At 36.1% G+C, this 22,328-nt stretch overlaps 1 protein-coding gene and 1 long non-coding RNA gene across 4 annotated transcripts in view; one reads left to right on the forward strand and one right to left on the reverse strand.

Annotated features, from left to right (window-relative positions):
- The window catches only part of LOC136038243 (ras-specific guanine nucleotide-releasing factor 2-like), a 296,269-nt gene that overhangs the window by 18,328 nt on the left and 255,613 nt on the right, over window positions 1-22,328 (forward strand). For 2 of the 3 annotated variants that reach the window (XM_065721353.1, XM_065721352.1), the window contains exons 2-3: window positions 3,484-3,787; window positions 21,404-21,532. In XM_065721353.1, coding sequence (XP_065577425.1) covers window positions 3,629-3,787; window positions 21,404-21,532 — 288 coding nt within the window. In that variant the 5' untranslated portion in view covers window positions 3,484-3,628. Of the gene's footprint in view, window positions 1-3,483; window positions 3,788-21,403; window positions 21,533-22,328 lie in introns of those variants that run through there. The other variant, XM_065721351.1, reaches the window with a different exon arrangement.
- The window catches only part of LOC136038244 (uncharacterized), a 111,055-nt gene continuing 89,976 nt past the window's right edge, over window positions 1,250-22,328 (reverse strand). The window contains exons 2-3 of the long non-coding RNA XR_010620160.1: window positions 17,631-17,744; window positions 1,250-1,367 (exon numbers count right to left, since the gene is read on the reverse strand). This is a non-coding gene — a long non-coding RNA (uncharacterized LOC136038244). The remainder of the gene's footprint in view (window positions 1,368-17,630; window positions 17,745-22,328) is intronic.

Genomic DNA, 22,328 nt, shown 5'->3' on the forward strand with positions numbered 1-22,328 from the left:
CTGCTTTTCTTTTCAAGCGGATATTTTTCAAGCCGAAAAATATCCGTGACCTCACTTATCTCTTCGGGCGTGTTTTGATTGAGAACCATTAGGATATGCCCTTAAGGTTTTTTATTAGATTGATTGTAGGCCGAGAGTAAAAATTCCGGTTCACCAAAATATATTTGCTTTTTTAAAGTAACAAGAGATATTGCTTTACGAACAATTCTATAGATAACTAGCTGGGTCCCCGTGGCTTCGCCGCCGTCGAGGCTGATGTCTCTGGGGAAGCTATATTCATCAAAGTTTGGGGAAAGTATACTAATAGAGCTCACCCCACACTATAATTCTCCTCATGATCACTTTCCATTGGGGTAAGTCATGAATTTTCACGGAATTAGGGTTGTAGCTACAATACGTTCTCAATGTACGCCCCTGGTGTAAGTGGTAATTCCGGTATGTGAGCCTTGACAATAATCAGGTATTATTAGCTCGTTGAAACACTCTTGATTTCATCTTGTGAAAGAATTCAAATTGGCCTTAAAGATAATACATTTTGCTTAAGAGTGACCCTTTGGATGCATTGAGGCCACATAACCAGTTAAGAATTTAATGACCATACATGGAATCAAAAAGTAACCTTTATGGCCCAGAGTGACCCATTCTACTAGTTATAAGTTTGATTACCAGAAATTACCACATAATTGTAGGGTGTAGCGTGCCCTCTTTACGTTTCAGGTACTATAATGTTCCAGAGAGTCTTAAAATCTAATAGAGGGGGAGGTTATTTCCATTGATGGGGGCTCTTTAACAAAGAAGTCCGTCAGCAGATCGTCGATCCAAGCTAGTATTTTTGGCACAGCCTGAGAAAATAATAAAATTTCCAATTCCCATTTAAGCATTTAAGATTTTAAGCTGTGTTTTAGGATAAGGTAATACCATTAAACCCTTCTCTCAGAGGCAGCGAGCCAGACCTCCTACATCCTAGCTGTTTCTCCATTTGTTAGTCTGAACAAAATTACACATTAGTTAGAAAAAGCGAAAGTTTTTTTTTACCTGGAATAAATAAGCTTTACGAAATAATATCAACAATTTTACTTAAATTAAAATCAATATCTTGCAAGACTTCCACCCATGCTTGGAAACCGAAGGGGGTGCAATCTTGCCTAGCATGGGGAGAATAGAAGGCCCGTTAGCTTCACTGGCATGGGGCTTGGGAGCCGACGGAGTAGCATCGCAGTCGTGCAGGAGAAGCATAGGCCCCAATTGGGTGGCAGCTTCGCTTACTTGGGGCTTGAGAGGCTCAGATGGACCTGAATCATCGCATTGAGTTGTTGGATCAACAGATGTTATCGTCTTGTTTTTGGGTTATATTGGCCAGGGTTTTCCTTAAAATGAAACAAAATTTTACGTTTCCATGTAGTGACAAAATACATCCTATGGAAATTAATTTTTATAAAAAGGACATATATGGTTAGGAATTACCAGAAATAACCTCATTGCCCCACTTCAACCTTGACGGTGGTACATGCTTCAAATTACCTTCCCAAAACAAGCCTGTAGACCCCATCTCACATTCCTAACCTAACCCCCCTTTTCAAGATAGTGAAAAATAGAATTTTCGGAGACTTAGGGCACTCTGTTTATGAGAAATGCATACAATAGAGGACTGTAGAGGGAAAAAGCTAGGATAATCACTAAGCTTTAGGGTTGCATCTACCCCTATCCCGTCGGCAGGGTCTTCTCAAATAATTTCATTTTATTTTCAAAAATGGACGCTTGTTTGCCATTTTTTATTACTATAATGAAACAGTATTATTCACACCTTTAAGTTAGCGCATAGATAAGTTTCATTTTTCGGAGCACTTCACACTAAAATCAAGGATTATGGGTAACCATAACACCCCAATTTGTGATTCGCATGTAATATCCTAGTCTTCAAATCTACCGGCTGGTAAGAACCCTTTCACGCATTTAACAAAAGAGCAGCTCTTTGGTAGAAACTATCTTTTACATGATGGAAGCCACATTAACGGTTTAACATATGCAGGTGCTTATGTCTTTTTTTTGCCAACGTGCTTGAATATGCTTCTATTAGCGGAAGAGTGCAGCGAAATGGAGGAAGGGGGGAGCAAAGTGTATATTATGCGAGAAAAAAGATTAATTTATCATTCTTAGAATCGTTCAATAGCGAGAGGGAGGGGGATTTAGATGGTTATCTAATATAGATAATTATGCTAGGTTAAATTTGGGTATGCTCATTTTTTTGGTAGGGGTGGTTACAGAACGAGAGGCTCACAAACATACAAGCAGAGGTTCAATTGTATTTAAATTTCTATGGGAATCCATTTTTTAAAGGGTGTGTCACGTCCAAAATCTTGTGTGAAACTGATGGAGAATTCCCTTCTAGTGCCCGTTTTTATAACCCCCAGAGTCAATATAAAATTACTCAGTTCCCCGCTCAAATAATATTAGATGACGGTTCTGTTTCCTGGAAATAGCGAGATGCCAAGAAGCCTTTGTTAGTAGGAAAATTAATAGTATCTCTAGCGGTTCTGATTGCACAAAATGGCGACAAAAATCCCTTGTTTATTTTTTACACGGAATGGCGGAAAAGCACGAACATATTGGAAGGATGTAAGGACCATGCCCATACGTGTAAGGACCCTGAAGGTTTTTGAACAGCCAAAGAAATCTAGATTTGACTGTAGTCTCGCATTTTTTTGAAACAGAAATTATTAGGAAATAGTCTTAGAAATCCTGGAATAAAGAGACCTTTGAAGGTAAGAATCAAAGAAACTATTAGGTAGCGCTTGCATCTTGACTAGCGGATCCTGAAGGTTTTTCCCTGGCCCTCGTAAGGTTTTTTAGGAAAATACGCTCTCTATTAGGTAGCAAGCAAAAGTAAACATTCCCTATGACATAGTAGACACTGCCTCTTGAATAGTTTAAAAAAGTGTCAGGATTCGGATTTGAAGGGGTTACTGTCCCGTTAAATTGCCTACGGCCTCACTACTTGAACAATACTCTAAAAAGATGAAACTTAGCCTTCAACATAAGACGGAAATGTTAAAAATAATTCAGTGCTGAGGTTAAGGTTTACCAATCTACCACATTACAGCGTTGTCAATGTGGTAAAACTGTACTGGTTTTGGTACAATTTAGAGGTCCTGGTTAACTTACAAATTTGTCGTTACTATAAAATTATCTGGGACAATTTCGTTTTGCTAGCTCGTTTTTGACACATATATCTGATCCAAATTCTAGTTATTGAAAATTTTCTTCTGGTTAAAGCAAATTTTTCGCCCACTGTTCAGGTGGTACAAATTAATATCATCCAGTACAGCTTAAGTCGGAAAATGGTACAGTTTATTTCAAAGGGTAGCCAACGTAGCCGAATTGCATTTTATAAACCTGCCTCGCATCTTAGATTGAACGATACACTGGAACTAGGCAAAAACAATCAAAATTATGAAAATTATTTGTATAAGTTTTCTTTTATAGTTGTGATTTTATCAACATAGAAAATCTCCGTTTGACTAAATTTAGAATTGTCTACCATTTGAAGAAAGCCAACCCTAAAGCCTCCTAGATTTTCAAAGTGGCTGAAAACCAGGAAGAGTATATCACAATTCAGGGGAACAGCAAAATGCTGAGTCCTAAAATGCAAAGGCCAATTAAGGTCACGGAAAGTCAGCTGTTAATGCTAGCAGAGCGAGCACGATATGACGCTGCTTTGGCAGGTCCTCTTTACAAGAGAACTGCAGATGGAACCAAGTGGCAGTCAAAGTGGTTTACGCTGTATCAAGTAAGAATTTTGTTTTTTATCACTGAAGAAATTTTAGGACTAACTTTGCCTCATTTGACTTTTGAGCTAGTTATTACTTAATTTTTATTATTGTTATTTGTCTATGATTATGATTATTTTTTATTAATATTTTACTTAATATTAAATTAATGTTAAGTTGATATTTAATCAAAACACATATAATTAATTGATCTTAATTTATTTATTAATTTTTAAAAATCTTTTATTTATAATTAACATTTTTCACTTTGTTTATTATTATTATAACTTATTAATTAGTTTTCCCCCGCTTTCCTTTGAAGCTAGTTATTACTGAATTGCCGCAATTAGTAATAACAATTTCTTTAGCACAGATAAGAAAGCTAGTCTGAGAATTTCAAAATAGTATATGTCTATCTTATAAGCATCAGGGACATTAAAATAAAAGAGTTTTTACCATTTGGACCCATCTTAGGTGTATTCAAACCTGATAACGCTTATTTTTGAAGATTTTTCTAAGGAGTGTTTCAAAATTATTAAGTTATTAGGATAGTACTCCATTTTTGTCAATGTTGCCAAAGCAAAGCCGTGAAAATCAATAAGCGTGCTAATTAATTAGATTTGGCAATGTATCGTCAGTAGAAAATTTTATATTAATAATCTGTTGATTCAAAAAGATAATTACATCATCAAATGATATATTACTACATCCTCTCAAGTCGGGCTATTTTTGCAGGGGAATGCTTTAGGAATAAATGATAAGCTCCACAACTCAAATAAAATATCTCAACTCAACTCAAATCCACAACTCAAATGTCAGGTTGTGGTCAAATGTGTGAAAATGCCTTAGGAATTATATTCTGTGTCACATGGATTAGACGTGGTTGTAGTATAAACTTCAAAAAGAGCTCATTCGATTGGAAATTGAGAGGGCTAGTGCCTCTTCTAATAGTCGATAGTTATTGGAGGGCAGCCAGCCTCCCCCAAGAAACCAAAATTATATTTTTGAGGATAATTTGCCCTCCCCCCACAACCCTCAGGGCAAGTGTTATAAGTTATGCCCAAGGGGCATATACAGTTTTTAAGGAAAGGGTAGTTCATGTAAAATTCGGAGAGGGCTCACTGCATTGGTAATCGGAATTTCTATGGCTCTTTTAAGATTTAAAGTGATTGGAGGAGAGCTACCCCTTTCCCTTTTTTCGGTTTTAGACCAGGGCATTTTGTGTAAAAGGAGTTGTTGTAGAAACTTCGAAAGAGGCTTACACGATTAGAAATTGCAACGTCTATTGCTGTTTTTAACAGTCAAAAGTAATTGGAAGGCAGCTAGTCTCCCTCCACCCCCTCGCTACACCCATCATTTCCCCAAATTCATCGAATCAAAATTTTAAGACAGCCATTTTGTTCACCGTAGTTGAAAGGTCCAGTAAACACATCTTTGAAGATGAAAACTCCCCACAGCCCTTAGGGCAAGGGTTATAAGTTGTGCCCCGGGGATATATCACATTTTTTGCAAAGGTTGGTCACATTAAATTTTTGAGGGGGCCCATTGATTGGAAATCATAAGTTCTATTGCCTTTTTAAAAGTCAAAGTGTCTGAGAGTAACAAGCCCTCCTTACGGTCTATTTTCCCTAAATACATCCGATAGATATTTTGAGAATGCAATTTGTTCCAAAACAGTTCAAAAATCACATAACAAGCCTTTGGGGCTGTCAATCCCCCCCCCCAGAGTCTAATGGCAAGGATTGTAAGTTGTACCCTTGGGGCAAATAAGCTTTTATGGAAGGGGTGGTTGTGTGAACTTTAGAGGAGGCTTCTTTGATTTGAACTTTGAAGTGCTAGTTTCCTTAAGAGTCAAAAGCAATGGAGGGCAACCAGCCCTTCCCCCTACTTGACAACCTCTTTTCCCCACACCCATCCGACCAAAATTTTGAGGTAGCCATTTTGTTCACAACAGCCCAAAAAACATATAACAATGCCTTCAGGCTGAATACAACCCTTAAGAGCACAGTGGAAACGGTTGTAAGTTATGCTCCAGCCATATAAAGGTTTTGTGGAATGAATGACCGTGTAAATTTCGAACCGAATCAGCTCATTTCATTGGAAGTCGGAAGGTCTAGTGTCCTTTGTAAGAGCAAAAGTGAATGGAGGACAACCCGCCCTCCATGTGCATACTTGACTTACTTGACTTAAGTCTCCTGCCGGGCACTGCTCGGCGTAGAGAGTGACGTCTGGTTGATGTCCAAAGACATGGTTAGCTGTGAATAACCCTCTTAAAGTGCAGAGGACAGAAAAAAAGAAATCTGATTGCTTTAATTGGTTAAGTAGAAACTTACAGAGCCACAATTACCTTACAAAATCACCAAACACTGAATATATAATATATATATATATATATATATATATATATATATATATATATATATATATATATATATATATATATATATATATATATATATATATATATATATATATATATATATATATATATATATATATATATATATATATATATATATACATATATATATATATATATATATATATATATATATATATATATATATATATATATATATATATATATATATATATATATATATATATATATACACGCAAAAAAAATCAACTAAAAACAAGCTATCACCAGTTTTGGTCTGGTTCCTCCATCCACTTCGGTCCATGGCTAATATTTGCTCTTAGCCCTGTCTGATGTTTGCCATCGTCCAGAACTCGGACAGGCTGTCGGACCAGCGTTTCTTCGGTCGACCACGAGGTCGCTTCCAACCAACTTTGATAGGATCGAAGTCATAGATCATCTTTGGGGGTAGATGTGGTGGCATTCGAAGCAGACGCCCAAACAAGCGCAAGGTTCGCTCCGCTGCTTGAGTCGAAAACCAAGACTGCTTTGTGAGCTGCAGAAGATTCTCATTGCCGACGAAGTCGAACCATCGTAGGCCCTCAATCCTCCTCAGGCTCTTCGCATGAAATAGGTCTATTTTCTTGAGGGTTTCAGCGCTTCTAGCAGCTGCTCCATGGAGTCCGCCAGAATGGCCAAGTCATCGGCAAAATCAACATGATCAACGGTATGATCTCCGAGTTTGAGCCCAAAGCTGAGACGTGAAGTGGTTTGTTTCATAACGTAATCTATCATGACATTGAAGAGCTCTGGGGCCATTGCACATCCTTGGCGCACCCCTGTCGTGATTTGAAAGAACGGGCTGCGGCAACCATTTACTTGTACACAGCTCTCCGTCCCATGGTGCAGCGCCTTGAGAAGTCTGAAATATTTCTCGGGTAGGCCAGTCAACTCTAGAATCCACCAAAAAGCTTTTCGATCGAATGAGTCAAATGCAGCACGAAAGTCAACGAAGGAAATAAATGCTTTCTGTCGGAACTCTGTGGTCTTCCCTACTATTTGTCGAATCGTGAAAATCTGCTCGATGGTTGAACGATCCGACATAAAACCAGCTTGCTCCGGTCGCCAGATTTTCGAATGATGTTCTGACATCGATCCAGCAGGACGATTGAAAACAGTTTGCCAGGGACTGACCGTAGGGTTATTCCCCGGTAGTTGGAGTAGTCGCTTCTTGAGCCTTTTCTCTTCCATAAGGGGATGATGACATCCTTCCGCCAATCCTCGGGAATTATCTCCGTTTGCCATACTGTAGAGAACAGGGTGTGTAGAAACAGGAGCATTGCAGGACCTCCATATTTTAGCAGCTCTGAGTTTAAGCCGCAGATACCAGCAGCTTTATTATTCTTGAGCCTTTTTACTGCATGTCCAATTTCTGAGGGGCTGAAAGGCTCATATGGAGGAGCATCTGCTCCAGGTCTTTGACCGCAAGGTTGGCTGGGACTATCATTAGGAGGCGCAAACGGACTAGTATTGTTAAGGAGCGAACAGAAGTGGTCCTTCCTTTGCTCAAGACAAGAACTTTCATCAGAAAGAAGTGCACCATCCCTGGACAGGACAGGACCCAAGGTGGGAGTTTTATTTTCAGTGAGATCTCGGAGATGCTTGTATAGGCTGCCAAAGTCTTTCTTTTTTGCAGCTAGCTCAATTTCATAGGTTTTCCTTGCAACAAACTGGGTTCTATCCCGGTGAATGAGTCTGTTCCGCTCTCTATTGAGCCTTCGATATGCGGTCATGTCCCCAAAAAGTCTTGCCTTCCGTCTTTGCTCTATGACTTGCAGTTTTTCATTAGTTAGCCACAATTTCTTTGGGTAGCTCCTCTTGCCAAGCACTAGTTGTGCTGCTTCGTTGGTGTACGATTTAAAATGCTTCCAGAGATCATCACTGCTAATAAGTGAGCCAAGGGCCTCGAAGCAATTCGATATATCGATACTGTACTTCTGGCGAATATCTGGTTCCTTTAGTTTCCCAATATCTGCAGCGACGGGTTTTCTTTCTGATCGTTGTGCATGGAGGCGAAGCCGAAGATTGGCGCACACAAGCCTATGGTCTGCGTTTCCAAGCTCTGCTGATCTGTAAGTTCTGCAGTTCCTCACCAATGATCTCCAGCGTTTGGCAATAATGACGTAGTCAATCATCTTCTTTGTATGACCGTCGTTACTATACCACGTGCTATTTTGAGATATGAAATTATTTTGAGTTATGAATTTATGTTGTTGCACTACTTGTATGTTTGTTTTCCTCTTTGCATTTTATAGTCAAAAATGTCAGTTTCTTTCATGTTTATCTCTTTCTTTTTCCTTCTTCTTTCTGCCTATCAGACTTTTTTTTCGTGTCAAATAGTCACCTTAAATGAGCGTGAACAGATATGATGACGCTTTGAATGAATTTGAACAAAACCGGTTTATTCTTGGAAGCCAAGCTCGTGACACACTTGCGGGGTATGATGAATGCATCGATAACTTTTCGTTGAATTATCGCCCAAGTAATTATGTGAATCCGAATTATCTTTATGAGTATTCAAAACCTGTGAGTGCAGATGAAAGAGCGATCGTTTTCTGGAATTGTCAAGGTCTAAGAACGGCATATTCTCCTTTATGTAAGATTTTAAGTTTACTAGATAAGAAACCGTACATTGTAAGCCTATGTGAGACATTTGTTTCTAGCAAGTCACTGCCCTGGGATTTTTCTTTTCCGGGATATGTTTGCGAGCGAAGAGAACGGACCACCATGGAGCGGGGCGGTCTATGTATTTTGATTAATGAAAGTACCCAATATTGGGTTAGGGATGACCTCTCCCTGTGGCTTGAAGGTAGGATCGAGACCCTTTTCATCGAAATAAAAAATGAAGGGAAAAAAAATTTGATTTTGGGACTAATTTACAAAAATCCGTCATGTGAAATTCGTTTTTTTATTGATGAATTTGAATTGTTATTAGATAATATTAACAATGAAAATAAGAATAAATTTATGATGGGAGATTTTAATATTGATTTACTAAAAAAAAGCAAATAGCTCAGATTTTGTTAATATGATGGTGTCACATGATAGTTTTCCTCTTGTAACTATTCCAACTCGGATTTCGCATCTTTCGGTGTCCTTAATTGATAATTTCTTCGTTAATGGTGGATTACTTGAAAGATTCCAAGCAGATGTTATTGTGTCCGACGGGTCGGATCACCTTGTTTTAATAAGTAAAATAAAGCTGAATTAGTCAAAGGAAAATAAACGGTGTGCAAGGGCATCGTTTTACCGTTAAATGAAAAGCAAAAAGCCTAAACAGTTTTGCAAATAAGATGGATGCAACGAATTTTTCGCGTTTAATAGAGGAAGTGTCCAAATGCAGCATATGACCTCTTCAGTGAGATAGTGACTAATGTAATGAATGAAACATGTTCCTTACGAAGAATCAACCCTAATAGAAATTTTCCTAAGAAACCATGGATAACAAAAGCCATTCTAGTTTCAATAAAGCAGAAAAACCAACTTTATGTGAATTATTTAAAGGATCGTTCAAATGATAATTTTATAAAATTCAAAAAATTTCGGAATATTTTAAATTCAGTAAAACGGAAAGCTCAGAAACTTCATTTCTAAAATGAATTTCACGAAAATCAAGGGAATTTGAAAAATACATGAAAAACAATAAATAAACTTTTGGGTAATTTTCACAGTAGGGAGGAGGTGAGAGCCATGGAGACGACGGAAGGTCGTCATACTGATTCTCAGCACATAGCTGAATTTCAGTGTGATTATTTTGCAAATGAAGGAAAAAGACTTTGCGATCAAGCGCGGGCTAGCTTACGCACATCCGTGAGTTTTGGATCTGTCTCTAAAAGACACCTGCAAGTGAGAATTTCTTTGAATTTGCAAAATGTTGGGAATGGGAAGTGGCACAATTCCTGGCTACGATGAAATCGAGTTTTAGTGGGATGGATGAGTTTTCGCTGAAACTCATAAAAGCCGCAAAAACGAGTGTCTTACCTGTCTTGACGCACCTCATCAACCTTTCTCTAGATCATGGGGTCTTTCCGCAAGCACTAAAAATTATCTATTTTTACCTATATCTATTCTCCCATTTTTCTCTAAGTTATTTGAGAAAGCTGTACATGCCCAGTTAAGTTAATATATTGAAAAGAATAAAATTATAATGGAAAACCAATTTGGGTTCAGAAAAGAACTATCTACAGATATGACAGCTCTGAAATTGGTTAATTGGATTAATGATGGATTTGAAGCTGGTCTTATACCTACAGCTGTGTTTTTGGATATGAGAAAAGCGTTCGATACGGTGGACCACCCAGGGCTTATTCAAGTTCTTGTCTCGATCGGGGTGAGGGGTTCAAGCCTTGATTGGTTTTCATCATATCTACACGACTGGTATCAGATAGTACAGAATGGATCATTTTTATCTTAAAAAAAGAAAATACAGTGCGGGGCCCACAAGGGTCAATCCTGGGACCCCTCCTTTTCATCATTTTTATTGATCGAATGAAGCATTACCTGTCGGAGGCTGGTGTCATCTTATTTGCAGATGACACTTTACTCTTTCTAGCTGCGCTTTCGCTTGATGTTTTGTATAATAAAATTCATAATGCTGTCTCTGAATTTCTAACCTTTTCTCAACAAAATTTGTTAACCCTAAGCTTTTCTAAAACTTTTTTCATGATATTCTCTGGACTTTCGTCAAGTGTTGGCAATGATCAAATCATGGTTCTAGGAAATGTGATAAAAAGAGTAGCAACAACAAAATATTTGGGGTTTTTAATTGATGAAAACCTGTCGTAGAAAAACCATTCAAATGCTATAGCTGAAAAATTAAGCATAGGTCTTGGGGTGGTGCGAAGAATTTAAAATCTAGTCCCAAAAAAGATTCTAAAAATGATTTATTTTTCTATATTTTGTCCATATATTAGCTACGGATGCTGAATACGGGCAAGTAATTTTGTAACATGTTTCAAAAGAGTACAAAAACTTCAGAATAGAGCTGTAAAATTATTATCAGAATTTTATGATTCTGATGATGTTCCTGCTCATGAGCATTTTAAAAAGAAAAAGTTGATGGATGTATCCCAAATTCGAGATTACCAAGTTGCGATTTTCTCATATAAATATTTGAATCGCCTGCTCACCCCTGCTTTTGAAAATCTTTTTACTTTTAATAGAGACCGTTATGATCATAATACAACAAAAGCTGATAACTTAACTCATGAGTATAGGAGTACTACTCGGGCATATTTTGTGATTCGCCATTATGGTCCCCATGTTAGGAATATTTTGCCCGAGGGTGTGAAAAATGTGCCTAGTCTTCTGGCTTTCAAGTCACGGGTAAAGAAGTTTCTTTTATCTCGTGAGTAATTTTGATGTACGGCCCGTTCCAGGTTGTCATTCTAATCAAGGCATTTCCCTGATTTACTTGCTGTTAACTTTTTTCTGTTAAAATTTTTTTCTGTATTCTTCTTGTCTTTTTCCTCTTTCTTTTATTTTTCCTTTCTTCCTTCATCAGTTGAGTTTCTTTTGTATTGAGTAGCGTGATATGAATGTGGTTTTAATTATCTGAGGGTGCTAACCTCGCTTCCCTTACAAGCTTATTGCCTTTCTTGGCAGGCAAATGGCGAATAGTGTTTGTTTTCTTTCCTTAACTGATGAATTAACTGATGTACTGATGAATAGTTTTGCGTTGGAAGTAGGTGTTTGCAATGTAAAGGTCGTGAGATCGGCACAGTTAAAGTGGGTGGAGCCCATTGTCGTTAAGTGGGTCCGGGGATACAGGACCAACTGTGCCACGCCATTCATCCATATCATTGCACACTGTCGCATTAAAGTAGCCAAGGAGAACAGTTATATCATGGGGGGAGTAATGTAGCAAGGCATCTGGACAAAGCAGAGTAGAAATCATCCTTAGTCACATCATCAGAATCGTTGATCAGGGCATAGCATACGATGACAGTCATCTTGCCATGCTTGTGTCCAAAGCGGGCCTTCATTAATCTGTCAGATACAGCTTCGTGTAAAAGTAAGGCCTTTCTTGTAAGGCTATTTAGCGCAAGGCCAACGCCATTCCTTCTCGAGCTTCCTCCAGATCGGAGCAATGAGTCACTGTTACCTACTCGCTCTATCCGCTTCCGGTAAGACGGGTTTCTGTAAGAACTTCAATTAACACTTTGTTCTTGCGAAGTTCTTCAGAGAGTAGGTTCTTTGACGCAGGTGTATTCAGAGTCAATACATTCCAGGTGGCTGTTCGTAGCTCCCTTCTGTCCATAAGGTTTAGTCTGTCAGTCTTTCTGACGTCGTCAGCATGTCCATTGACGCGCAATGGTCAAGGTCTTAAAAGGGAATCCGGGTCTGAGGCTATATTGTCACTTTTCGTAGCACTTAATTTTTGGGTGGAGGGTCGCTAGCCCAACCGACCCTAGGCCTGGAATCTGATTAGAGCTAGGTTTAACCTAGGTTCTGAGATTCCTGGGGTGGGCTCCACCCGCCACATGAGGTTGCGCCCGTCCTGATCGGAATGTTTATTTAGGGGAGAAGCCCCATATACTTATATACCATATACCATATACCCCATATACTATACACCCCATAATTTTTAGGAAATGATAGGGGAAGTGATCAAAAAGGGAATATTTTCATGCTACAACTACCACCAAAATACTAAAACTACCACTACTACTTCTATTGCTACCACTACCGGACTTCTCCATTTATAATATTGAGGGAAAATTTAACTAAATCAAAGATGTTATGTGCATGCACATTATCAAAAGAGCGTATCTCAAGAATTGATTTGGTTATTAAGTTGGAGCTTTCAGAGAATGCTAAGTGGGGAATATCAACTAACTAAAAAACAATTTTAGGCATGCTGCTGTAGGAGCAATACTTCTATTGCTGCTACACTTACTACCATTAATACTACTTCAAGTACAACTTCTATTGCAACTTCTTAAATACGCAGTACGTTGATTCTGCAGCTACAACTAGTGATACCACTATTACTAATAATACTACGACTAGTAATACAAACACTACTGCTATGACTACTATCACAATTATGCCTTAGGGTATGAAGGTGAAATCTTCAAGGATTTTGTTTTTTTGGGGGGGAGGGGTGAACTGAATCACAGCACTTCGTCGGTATGCAGGTTGTCAAAAGACTCTAACTACAATATCTTCGGAACAGTTTGGCGTCTGAAGTTGAAACTAACAGTGAGTTGAAACTGATGGGTTTGTTTTCGGGGATGTTGAACTAACCAAAAGAAAATATTTACATCCTATTTCTACGGCTTCTACTCATTCTACTACTTCTACTGCTACTATTATTACTACTTCTACTACTACTGCTGGCACTAAAGCTGAGGCTACTACTATTAATTCTGATGCTACTACTACTGCTGTTGCTACTAAAACTAAGGGCATTAAGGCAAAGAAATTGGGAAATTTTGAAACTTTATGGAGCTGAATCAAATCATATTATGGTCACATAGGTTATTTTGAGGACGTATAAGAAATACTTTAGGAACGGTTCATAATATCAAGTTTAAACTTTCGGCGTGTGTAGCAGGGGATTTCGAAGAAACCAAGAATGCTATGCGTATACTGCTACTACTGCTGCTACAATTATTGTTACCACATAACCTAAGAGCATTAAGGTGAAGATTTCAAGCAATATTTTGGCGGGCTTTAAACTAAATCGACAAGCTCTAGTGCCATTTTTAAGAGTCAAAAGAGATTGGAGGTCATGCAGCCCTCCTCCCAAACACATTCATTTTCCAAACACATTTTGTCAAAATTTTTGACAGTTATTTTGTTCAGCATAGTAGAAAGGTCCAGTAACTATGCCTCTATGGATATTGGGTATGTCAGCCCCCTCCCCACAATTATGTATTCGGTTCATTACACTTTTAAATTAAATGTTGCTTTAAAATTAAATTATAAGGAACTGTTTATATGGTTGCCAATAAACACCTCAGTAATACATCGAGAACGACTGGGAGTATTATGTTGAAACTTTAGAGACTACTACATTTACTATTATTGAAAAACATCAAAACAAACATAATTGCACTTAACTAAAACAAAAAAATTTAATTGTTCTAGCTTTTTTTAGTTAAAAAAATTGAAACTATAAGGAAAAATTATCAGTACATGTATATTAAACTGACAATCCATGGTCATTTTTTTAGTAAAGTGCAAATTATGTTCTGGTCTTGAGAAGGCTTCGGATTGTCAACACTACTTATGTTAATTTTTGATCGTTTTGGGTTTGACTCGGTCATTTATTGTAACTTCGGTTCGTGTTGGGATTCATTTTCTTATTGATCGTGATTTGTGGTATTTTTAAGCTTTCAAGATTATTTGACTTTATTTTTGTTTATTTTGGGTTTAATGGAGCTCAATACGTTTCTTTGAAAAACCTGTTCTGTGGAAAAAAAATTTCTGAACTAATTTAAATAAAGATAGTATCATGAACTTTAAAAACGACGTAACTATTCGATGTCAATCATCTTACAAGTTGATTGCATAAGTTTTAATTTATTTCAATTTGATTTATGTTTAATGAAATGTAATTCCTAGCCCTCTATATTAAGAATTTTCCTTTTTTCTTAATATGTTCTGTTTACCTAATAAAGGTGAAAATCCAAAAAGTCTAAAAGTTTACAATTTTTCATCTTATCCCTATGTATCCTTATTGTATACTTATGTATCCTTCTATGTATCTTCATTACTAATCGAAGTGTTTCATTATCAGTCCTAATATACATCTTAAAATATCTCAATTGCAAAGGGATAGACATTAGAAGGTGATTCATAGCCCAAATAGTTTTACTTTGACACACTGTATAGACGTTTTTCCCCCCACTGATAAAGGCTTCTGAAAGTGCACCCCATTCCACCAGATATTTTTAGTGGAAATCCCTTGACCACCTTCTTGCAAGGCCAGTAAACAGATTTCTTATCGTCTATTAATGAATTAAAATTACACATATTTGCTTATCATTATTTCCAAAAAGAGAGTTGGTGACTTGGTTGTTTCCAAAATACTTTAATCGAAATGCCATCGTTTCGGAGAATAGGTGAGTGAAACAGGCATGTATCCTGAATTTTCTCCAGGTAAGAAAGGCGTTATAAAAACTGTTGGTGGGGGGGGGGGTTATAAAAAAAACAAATTTTGATTTCATAACTTGAATAAAAAGTGCCTAGAATTTAGAAAAGAAACTATGATGTTGTGGCAGACTAAAGGTTAATACGACGCATCAGTAATATCTCAAAAATTGCTGAGGAATAAAGTTTAAACTATCAGGGTTACCGCTATTGCTGCTGCTACTATTGAAGTAATTGAAAGGGTTTAAGTGCCTCCAGGTTGTCAAAACGGTATATACAGTATCTTAGGAACTAAATGGGGTATTAAGTTTATTTTTTCAGGGAAAGTTGACGTGTAAAAATAAATCAAAATATACTGTGTGTATTCAGATTGTCCAAGGTGCGTTCATTATCCGAAATTGTTGATAGATTTTGTTCAACAATATAAATAGTAAGACAAAATGTGGACTCTTATGGTTTGTGACTGTGTTACAAGCCATGGTGTGACTTTTGTAAAGACCACTTGCCTTTTTAGGGGAGTTTCTCTCCTTTTTCAAAAATCAGTCATATTTGCCAAAATTCATAGCTTTTGTGATTAGCATTATATAAGAATCCCTTACGTTTGGAATTAGCAAAAAAATTGATCTTTTCGATCTATTAACTGTAGTTAAAACTCCGTGTTTAGAGTTTAGTTACTATTAGCCCCTTTCTCTCCTTACTTACAAGTTCTATATCACGAACTGTTTGAGGAACACTGTACACGCTTACTTTTCCGTTCAAGAAACCCCATCTTTTAATAGTTTACTGTACGTAATTCCCTCTAATTGTGGAGCATTTAATGGAAAATAATATCTGAATATTCTAGAGTGAAGATCCTTGTAATTATCAAAAGTGCATAAGGTTACTGAGAATTCAGTATTTCCCAAAGAACCCTGATCGGACTTACTTCTGAGGGCTTGAGAAGTAGAATATCTACAATTTTTTCCTCCATTTCTCCTCTCCTATGTTTCAACATAGAGTAATAGGTTTACTCCAGGTACTTCGGAAACACAAGAACCACGTCTTTCTTTCTTATGCTAACAAAGATAAAATTAAAGAGATTCATATTGATGATCCCCTATTTCAGTAGAGTATATTTTGTTCCTAATGGAAGGTTTAATAGGAGATAACGCAGGAAATTTGTTTTCCATATATCTGTGGGGAGTTGATTTACATCTTGGAGATAAGTTGCAACTACTCAACAAGTAGAAATAATTTTTTTGAAGCGAAAGAAGTGCATAAATCATAAAAAGAGTAATATCAAATATATCGACTACCGATGTGTTTATGAGTAGCATCGTCGAGAAAATCTAACAGCAATTTAAGTCAAATAGTATACAAATGTAAATCGAGGTTTAATTTATAAATCATAAGAATAGTGATGCTGGATGTATCGAATGGCGATGCAAAAGATAGTAGAATAAATGTTGAAAAGGTTTAATTTATAAATAATAAGAATAGTAATGATGAATGTATCGAATGGTGATGCAAAAGATAATAGAATAAATGTTGAACGTATTAAAAATCGATGTATATTATAAGAGAACATTGAATATACAGATTAGCAATTTAATTCATAACGAAAGCGATACCGAATATATCAAACAGCGATGTGGATTGCAAGGATAAAGATATAAAATATATCTTTTAAAATTGCGATATAATCTCAAGAGCAGCAACGTCGTATATAACGAATAACAGCTCTTATTCGTAAATCAGCTGTCGATATACATAGAAAGCAATGTCGAATGTATCGAAAAATGATGGAAATTATCAGAAAAGTAACTTCCATAGCAATATAAATCCTAAGAGTATGACTTTGAATATGTTAACCAGAGATTTATATCACAAGATTATCGATGTCAAGTAAAATCGAATAACGATATCAATCAGCTGTCGAGATGTGTCGAAAGTAATATTGAGCAAATTGGAAAGTGATGTGAATCATAAGAATGGCAAGCGATTTAAATCACAGAAATAGCGATTTGGAATATATCAAATACCAATGTAAACCATAAGAAAGGTCTTGTCAGATATATGAAATAGCGATTTAAACAATAAGAATAGCAATACCGAAAAGCGATGTAAATAATGAGGTAAAACAAGCTTTGCATCTTCTTTAGTGCTTAAAAAGTCTTAAGACAAGTGTATTTAAATAACTAGGTAATTAAATATTATTTCCCAATTATTAAAAATATTTAGTTACTTTTTTTTTTAGGATTTTTAGAATCCGATAGCCCAAGAAATCATCGATTTGGCTCTTAACCTCGCCAAATTTATTGGTAGTTCTGATAAATCAACGAGTTAAAATTCTGTTTTTGAATTACCATATAAGTAGCATCCCTATATAGACTCTAAGTGGCCAGTCCCCCAACTCTTTTCTTCTATAGTGTTGTAAGATCACGAAGGAAGTTTGACGGCGATTCCACTAATACTAGCATCTGCAAAGAAAATTCATAGATTACATTATTCTTCACTGAAGTCATAGATGGTGACATGTTTTCTTTTCTAACGACACATTTTTAGCTTCTAAGCAGTATTCCATTGATTTTGTAAAAGTTATATCCCCTGTAGATACCGAACGTGAGACCCATTATTTCCTATGGTAAAAGAACAACACGCTACTCAACTGAGCCAACAAGTTATGATGATATTATGTTCTTAGAAATACATTCTAAGGCAATCAATATATAGTTTCTGGACGCTCGCCAACTGATGTTAAATGTCACTACACCGGAACAAGTTAATTGCCCAATCAATCTCAAAATTGGATTCAAATACATTTCAATCGATCTCGAAATGGGAAGTGTAATTGGTGATTTGTTTCCTGGCACCTTTTTTCGGCATTCTCCGAGAATATGCAGACCACGATGATTTGAGATACTTTTTAACAGACATATTCTTTTGATGGTTAATGAGACTTGTTTCAATCTATAAAAATTGTAATGACTGCAACCGGGCAGGTATCATTTTTGTAATGAAAGGGTCCTGAGCACCACCATTTTCCATTACCAGAGCCAGCACATGAATTTCGGTCCCAACATTCCGCTCAAGAGCTCAACTTCTCCCTCCAGGGCTCTAAGTCCCCCCTCAGGGCCCCAATGACACCCCTCCCCATTTTTTGAATTTTGATTTATCTTTTTTGAGCTGAAGTTTTTTTCAAACTTATTTTTCAGCACAACTTTATGGACAGAACTTTTGGGGACTTATTTTGGGACGTCGAACATACAATTTTTGAATGGGAGTTTTTTTAATATTTTTAGGACTGTTAGGGGACTTCAAATGGTTCTGGGAGGCAGAGAATTTCTTGGTATGGTTCCGAAAATTACAAGAATAATGCACTATCTGGTACAAGTAATTATTCAAGTTGTCAGCGAAACAATTGAAAACATCCTATGACAGCCCTCGCATATGTAGATAACTTCGAAGACCACACTGCCTTTCCATGACGAAAGTAAAACGGTTCAAAATAGGGATGATACCTTTTTATTGACAGTGAATAGATATAAAATTGTTTAACTGGATATATCGAACCTATATACAGTGTTCATCATCAGCAGTTAAATGTGTTCATCATCAACAGTGTTCAACAGTGTTCATCATCCAGTTAAATAATTTTATATCTATTCATTGTCAATAAAAAAGGTATCATCCCTATTTTGAACCGTTTTACTTTCCTCGCATATGGTCTTTTGAGACACAAATACTTTGGCAGCCAACACCCGGATGTACTATTGTAGTTGCTAACATCTTTTTTGACATCATTCCAAGAATGTAAACCAGGGTTTCCGAGAACCTCGTGGTATTTTTCTAAGAATTTCAAAAATAATACATTATCTGGTATTGCGTAATCATTCATGTGGTCAGTGAAGCAAAACAATATATCCTTTGACAACCCTCACATCTGGTCTTCTGAGATAACAACTAAGTCAGCAACATTTTACCTTCTAAACAACAGAATCCTATTGGAGTTGCTAACATTTTTGACATCATTTCAAGACTATGCATCCTGGTTTCCAAGGCTTTCATGGTATCTTTCCAAGAATTTCCAAGAATGATGAGTTATCTGGTAATGCGTAGTCATTCATCTTGTCAGTGAAACAATGCAATAAATCCTGTGACAACCCTCATATCTGGTCTTTTGAGATAGCAACTGAGTCAACAACATTTTTAGCTTCTAAGCAGTTTTCTATTGATTTATGAAATTTATGGGTATTTGGGGACTACAGTTAGTTTTTCAGGACATAAAATTTTTCGGGGACTAAGAACTATTTTGGGATATCGAGAATTTGTTGGTAGGTTTCCGAGAATTTCAAGAATGATGTGTTATCTGATATTGCATAAAAATTCTGGTTTTAAAGAATTTACTGATTTTTCTCCAATAATTTCAAGAATTATGCATTATCTGGTATTATGTGATCATTATGTTGTCAGCGACACAATACAATACATCCTGTGACAGTCCTCACATCTGGTCTTTTGATACACAGATACTGTGGAAGCCCATTCTCCGATGTACCATTGGACTTTCTAACACATATCCCGGCACCATTCCAAAATACACAAACCTGGTTTCCAAGATTTTCATGGGATGTTTCCGACAATTTAAAAAATGATGTGTTATATGGTATTTTGTAATCAATAATGTTGTTAGTGAAACAATACAATACATCCTGTGCCAGCCCTCTAATGGTGCTTTCTAAAATCCAGAAAGCTCTGAGGTCCAATGCCATAGTTTTTTTTATAAAATAGTTCAATAGGTGGTATGCTACAATTATTAGTCGGAAAAATGTCAATCAGCCTAGTTTTCAGGCGTTAAACATATAAAATTGGTTGTCTGTCTAAGGGAGGTGTCTAAGTGAGGTCTTTCCAACTAAAATACGTAAGACTGCATAAGCCATAAACTTTTTCATTAAAATTAAGGTTGGTCAATTCTTCAAATGCCCAAAAATGTCTAGAAAGTACATTGCAAGAAAGTGCCTTTGGCTATGAGCACTTTAATAAAGCCATCTACCACAGCCACGTAGAATTTTCTTATTTGGCTAATGACATCTGATAAATTTAAAGTGAAATATTGGGTTGATTTTTTTAAAATTAGTAAATTTTTTGATATTGATTTATTAAACATTCATTCCGTTAAAAAGTCAATATTATAGGTATTCCGTTATTCTATATTTATTTTTCAGTCTTTGCTTAATACTGATCCCTATTCTACCTTTAGTTACTTAAACTTTGAATAAAATTTTAACTTCAAAAGTAGATTATTTCAATATTAATTGTTTAACATAGCTTCTAGAGAATTGGAGCATCGGTATTATTTCATTTTGTCGATATTTTTGTGTAATCTCTGCACTAACCATGTTTTTTTTCTTTTGTTATGTTTGTCTTTTGTTATGGCTTAATTAAAAAGCAAGATCACTGTCTTTATTTTAAATTGAAAAGTATTTGAGGGAGCTGCCAACAAGGGCAAGTAACTCTTTTTTGCAGAGAATGTATTGATTTGTAAACCTAGCTGGGTTTATTGAGAAACATATTTGTGATTTTTCTACTGATTGTTAAGAGTGTTCCCATACTTAGTCATTTCTGTTTGTCTCGTGTTGGTAGTTGTCGAAGTATGTTTTTCTTTCTATTGTTTCTTTTTTGTTTTTTCTTGATTTTTACTCTGTCTTTTATTGGCCTTGCCCAATTGTTTTAGGACTGGTTATAAATAAAATGATGATGTTGATGATTATTTATTATGATATAAATCTATAATATGTAAAATGTGACAAAAACCAAAAAAATGACATGGATCTCATACCCAAAGCACAGGAGTGAAATCAGCTCGACAATGTAGCTAATGACAATGTAGAAAATGTATGACAACGTAGCTTAGTATTTTGGATAAGAATCTATTAGATTGTATTGTCTTTCTAGAATTCATTGTCTTATTTACAGATTATTCTTCAAGACCTTCAGGTGTGATATTTCTTGAAGTGTAAAATGTGATATAATCCGTAAAAAGTGACAAAAAAAAGGCATGATCTCATACCCTAAAAAAGGGGGAATTCCATTGGGAAAAAAGTTTAGACGAAACTTTATTAGCTTTTTTTCTTTCTAGAATTTATTATTCTATTCGGAGATAGAGCATTCCTCAAGACCTTCGGGTGTGATATTTCTGGAAGGGAGCTACTGTGATCGACTAATTATAACTGGATCTAAAACATCAAAGCCAGCCTCTGAGAAAATGGTAAGTCATTTGCAAATCTTGTCAAAACTATTACGGAAAACTTAAATCACTTTTAAAACTGTTATATATATAAACATAATTTAAAAATAAACAGGAAATATATCCATATATTTATAGTTGGTCTGCAGACTATTCCTCTGGGAAAAACATAGAAAAATTCTCATCTGTCTTCCAAAGCGCATATGTTTCAGTACAATGTTCAGTTCAGTACAATACTTGACCACAGCGGCTTCTAATATTCTAATATCTATACATCTATAATCTTACATCTATAATCTCATTACATCTATAATATCATCTATAATCTCTATAATCTTACATTACATCTATAATCTAACATCTATAATCTCATTCTTATTCTATATCTATAATCTTACATCTATTGTAAGGTTCTTACATCTATAATCTCATTCTTCTAAACTTTTTTCAATTGTAAAAAACACCCTGGACCTTGGCTATTCTACTTAGAACATCTCATTGCACCCACATCTACTGAAAATACTACTCAAGTAAGAGAAACTATCAACTTGGTCGATAGTCTCACTACCCAATATCCCCTCTTCACTTTCGTTTATTCCTATTCGAAGCGAATTAGTCTTCGTAACATAATTTCATAACTTTAACCTTGTTTCTTAGCCTTATTTTCTTTGTAAGCTTATTTTCGAACCTAATCGTGCACCATGAACTCTTAAAACCACAAAAAAAGAGTGTTTACGTATTTGTTTTAGTGTTTTGGAGTAGTTCCCAGGGTTTCATTTGGTTACCAAATTATATGACAATGCAGAAAATCACGGAG

The sequence above is a fragment of the Artemia franciscana genome, chromosome 17 (genome assembly GCF_032884065.1).
Source record: "Artemia franciscana chromosome 17, ASM3288406v1, whole genome shotgun sequence".
Lineage (NCBI taxonomy): Eukaryota > Metazoa > Arthropoda > Branchiopoda > Anostraca > Artemiidae > Artemia > Artemia franciscana.